Raw genomic sequence first — 4,421 nt, 5'->3', positions numbered from 1 at the left:
AATTATTAAAATTATATATTATTAAAATACTGAACACAGACATATTACGATTTTTAAAAAACGTAAACAAGGAAACAAAATTAATGAAATAAATATCACATACGTTCTCTTAAATTAAGATTTTTTTTATTTTACTCATTTACAATAAAAATAACCAAGTGAAGTTACAAAAAAAGAAGAAAAACAATATATATATTACTGTGAAAAGAACATACACTCCACTTTATGCAGATTAATAATGGCGATCATAATTTAAACATAAAAGAATATAGATCTATTGCTTCATCATACTTGATAAATACAGTATGGACACAAAAATTACCAATGTAGCCTATACTTTGTTTTTTTCACAAGATAATAAATAAGTTAAATAGTCCATAGCCAGTTAGGCACTGCTATGTAAATCACTCGGGGGGAAAAAAACTGCTAAAAATATATATATATATATATATATTTTCAACCATCAGCAGTAAAAAACAAAGTATATTTGAAACAAACCCAATCACATCCATGCCTACTGGAAGAAGCAGTTCATGTAGAAAAATATAAGTTTTTTATTCTTAAATATCATGAACATCAAGTGTAAAACCAAATAATCAAAAAGGCCAAAGGAGCTCCCAGCCAACTTTAACACTGACCAATGTTACTTTGCTTTGATACACATTGTAAACTAACAGGCATCCCATGGGAGCAGAAAATGAGTTGCTAACAGTATGAACTGCCATCCTTTGCATCATATACTAAAGGTTTATTGGTGATATGGACACAAAGAATATGAACATACAGTAAATCATCTGTGTGTATACAGTCAAAGGATGTTTTTATAATGGCAAGAAAAGGACAAAAAACCAAAAAACCTGGTGAAGATCAAGTTTAAATTTGTTTTTGGCTTTTAGTCTGTATCACTCTTTTCCTCTTTTTGAAGCAGTCTCTTTCCAGTACAGGGCACCGAAACCTCCGGCTTGACGGACACCTTGGGGGTAGTCTTACTTTCTGCAATCTCAAAGGCTTCTTTAATTTTCATCAACAACTCGTATAGCTCACGCTTATGAACCTGCACAGCGAAAACTTCTTTTTCCTCTTCGTCAGCACTAGAGGCAGACTTTGTTTCTTTTGTCGATGAAGTGGCTGGGGCGGGATTGCTTTTTCTTTTTTTTGACTGGCTTGGTGCCATTTTGCTGTTTGCCTTTATTTTCCTCCTCCGTCTTTCGACATCTAAACATTACTTTGTGTCATAACATACCACATTAGGTTTTGCGCCTCAACAATTAGTTTTCAATGCAAAAACAGGTTTTAAATATCATGTTGTAATTTTCATTCTGAAAGTCCTGTCCTTTTAAGGCAAAAAAGTTTGAGACAATGAAGCAATTTCTGAACAAGTTTTTAACTCTCCATCCCAGTGCAACTGGTTTTTAGTTGAACTGACAAACTGTTGTACAAAAACACTGTAGAAAATGTGACAACTTTGGTGCCACTCACGTTTGGGCTAACGTGCCCATAGGAAACGCAAGAATCCCACTGGAAACTCTACAACGCCTCAGCACTCCTCTATCACGGTACCAGCCGAGGAGGAGTACAGTTTTTTCTTGACAAGCCGGAAACCTGGACTCAGTTTAAGTGCGTGCCGGAAAGTCGGAGCAAAGCAGGAGCCCATGAAAAGAAAGTCCCGCAGGCTGGGCCAAGCGGTGCCGTCCTGCTTGAACACAAGAGTCAGCTCAAATGTGGGCACCACTGTGGTGTCGTATGCGATGCGCTCGAGGTGCTTGCAGCCCTTGTCCAGCTCCAGTTGGACATAGAGGACACAGCCACGCAGCCCACAGGGCTCACAAGATGCCAAACGCAGAACTTCACGAGCGATCTTCCGCGTCAGCTTCTCTGGTACCAACACAGAGGAGCAGTGCAGCGTTGTCTTCTTGGCCCGTGACAAGCAGTTTTCAAACATCTTGGCCAGCTGGTGACAGGCCCTGTCCTCTGTGATGTCTGTCGTTCTCTGGGACTCAGCTAAGCAGTGATCCCAGAAATCCAACTCTTTTTCAATGCAAACCTGGTCGTATCTTCTTTCTACCAACTCCGAAATACATTCGCTGCCTTTGGTCTTCAGTGTGCTCGTAGCAACCATGTTGATATTCTTAATTTGTCCAGGAGTGTGGAGATTTCTTCTGCTTTTTAAAAAAGCTGCCTTAAATACGCGTTAGTGCAAAATAAATTAGTTTTGAAGATCTCTCATAAATATGTTCACACACGCACACACCACCTTCGCTCCCACACACGTACACTGACACACACACACGTAAACCTACCTGATCATTCTGATCATCATCTCATTACCGCTGCTCCGGCCTTAATAGGAAAACAGGACAGCTTTTGTGCAGTTTGGCCTATATTATTAAAATATTGAACACAGACATATTAAAACTAATTATTATAAATAAGACTGATATTATATGAATATTTATTATTACATAAATAAAGGAGTGTAAAACACTTACGTTCCATCCTTTTTATTTCTCCTCTTTGTACCTTTCCCCTGTCCCATGAAATCAGGCTGGTCAATCCTCCCCTTTCCAGCAGACTGGCTCCTCTGATCCATGTTCGTCCACCTTCCACCTCTGTGTTGATACATTAATTTAGCCATAATTTGTCCATCATATCAGTAGAAAACTACTGTTTTCCAGAGGTAGGACTGAAAACATCTTTAACAATAAAATATGGCAAATAGCAGCAGAGGTCTGACTTACTTGTTTTCCTCAGCCATTGCAAGAAGTTGAGAAAAGTTCAGGGTCCAGCAGCGTCCTCTCTGTTGGTCAACAATAATCAAAGCATGATGAATCACGGCCGTTTCCACGGTAAACTCAGGCATTGTGATGCACCTTGGTTACGACTCCCCCATCAGAGGCCCATTAGGAGGCCTTTGTCTGTGACGGGGGAGGTGAAACCCAGGTACATCCAAGCTAAAAAACAAGCTTAGTATCAGGATGAGAAAAATACCTTTCTGACCAGAACTAACCATGCCTAAAATCTTTCAGCATTAAATCCCATCAGGTTGGATCTTTGAGTCAATCAGACAAAAGCATCACATGTGATGCAGTTTCCCCCAAATCCACACGGCAACAAGACCACTTTGAAATTCAACCTAAGCTCTAATTTTGCAACACCAGGTCATATATTCATCATCCCCTATTTCTTTTAAAGCTCCGGTCATGCCCTTTCAGAAAATGGTTCATTTATTAAAATCGGACCTTCCTGGCCAGAGCTACACCTGGGAATGTCATGTAAACCTACCTGTATGCAGTTTCCAAAATTGTCCACATTAAAAAATGAATAACTCTGCAATACAAGGTCACATTTTCTTCACTCTTTCTTTGTTTTAAAGCTCTGGTCATGCCCTTTCAGAAAATGTCTCATTTATTAAAATCGGACCTTCCTGGCCAGAGCTACACCTGGGAATGTCATGTAAACCTACCTGTATGCAGTTTCCAAAATTGTCCACATTAAAAAATGAATAACTCTGCAATACAAGGTCACATTTTCTTCACTCTTTCTTTGTTTTAAAGCTCTGGTCATGCCCTTTCAGAAAATGTCTCATTTATTAAAATCGGACCTTCCTGGCCAGAGCTACACCTGGGAATGTCATGTAAACCTACCTGTATGCAGTTTCCAAAATTGTCCACATTAAAAAATGAATAACTCTGCAATACAAGGTCACATTTTCTTCACTCTTTCTTTGTTTTAAAGCTCTGGTCATGCCCTTTCAGAAAATGTCTCCTTTATTAAAATCTGACCTTCCTGTCCAGAACTAACCATGCCTAAAATCAGACAAAAGCGTCACGTATGATGCAGTTTCCCCCCTGCTCTGCTGCTACCACACCCCTCATTAACTTGACTACTCGCACCTGCTGCTCTCCTGCTCAGCCGCTCCTATCAAGCTGGTTTATAAGCAGCTTCACTCCACTCAGTCATTGCCAGATTGTCTTTGCCTGACTCTCCAGCATTTGCTCACGGATTGTTTTCCTGTTGCCAACCCAGCTTGCCTCTGGCCTCCGCCTCACGTCTCTGCCCTGGTAACCCACCAGCCTTCTGCCTTTGGATTGGAGTTTTTGCCTGGTTTCACATGACACCCCCATTACCTTGGACGGAGAGATTGATTTGGCTGTTCGCGTTGATCTTCGTATCCAGAGCCGTAGAAGAGACCCCAAGGGGGTTCACGCCCTTTTCCACCTCACACCCATGGGGGGCCTGCTGCTGTCAACTCTGTCCCTTTGGGTCAGCAGGCCGGGGATTCTGAGCCCATGCAACTGGGTCGCACTTCCCTCTCCTTGGAAGAGAAGAAGCGGCTTGCCCTAAGAAAGGGGCCCGTGGCCCCCTCCGAGTTTTTGGCTCACGTCTCTTTGCATGTCCCCGACAGGAAACTGAAGGCGTGA

At 41.4% G+C, this 4,421-nt stretch overlaps 1 protein-coding gene across 1 annotated transcript; it reads right to left on the bottom strand.

The window, feature by feature from the left end:
- Positions 1-1,537: 1,537 nt before the first annotated feature.
- On the bottom strand, positions 1,538-2,119 carry LOC306759168 (DNA damage-inducible transcript 4-like protein; the record flags this gene model as incomplete). The annotated part of the gene is made up of 1 exon (XM_079244702.1): positions 1,538-2,119. One exon carries the CDS (start codon positions 2,117-2,119, stop codon positions 1,538-1,540), a length of 582 nt encoding a protein of 193 aa, XP_079100828.1.
- Positions 2,120-4,421: the final 2,302 nt, after the last annotated feature.

Source organism: Telmatherina bonti (assembly GCF_933228915.1).
Source record: "Telmatherina bonti genome assembly, chromosome: 8".
NCBI lineage: Eukaryota > Metazoa > Chordata > Actinopteri > Atheriniformes > Telmatherinidae > Telmatherina > Telmatherina bonti.
Note: the sequence above shows the minus strand (reverse complement) of the source record. Positions and strands in the feature narration are given on the sequence as shown.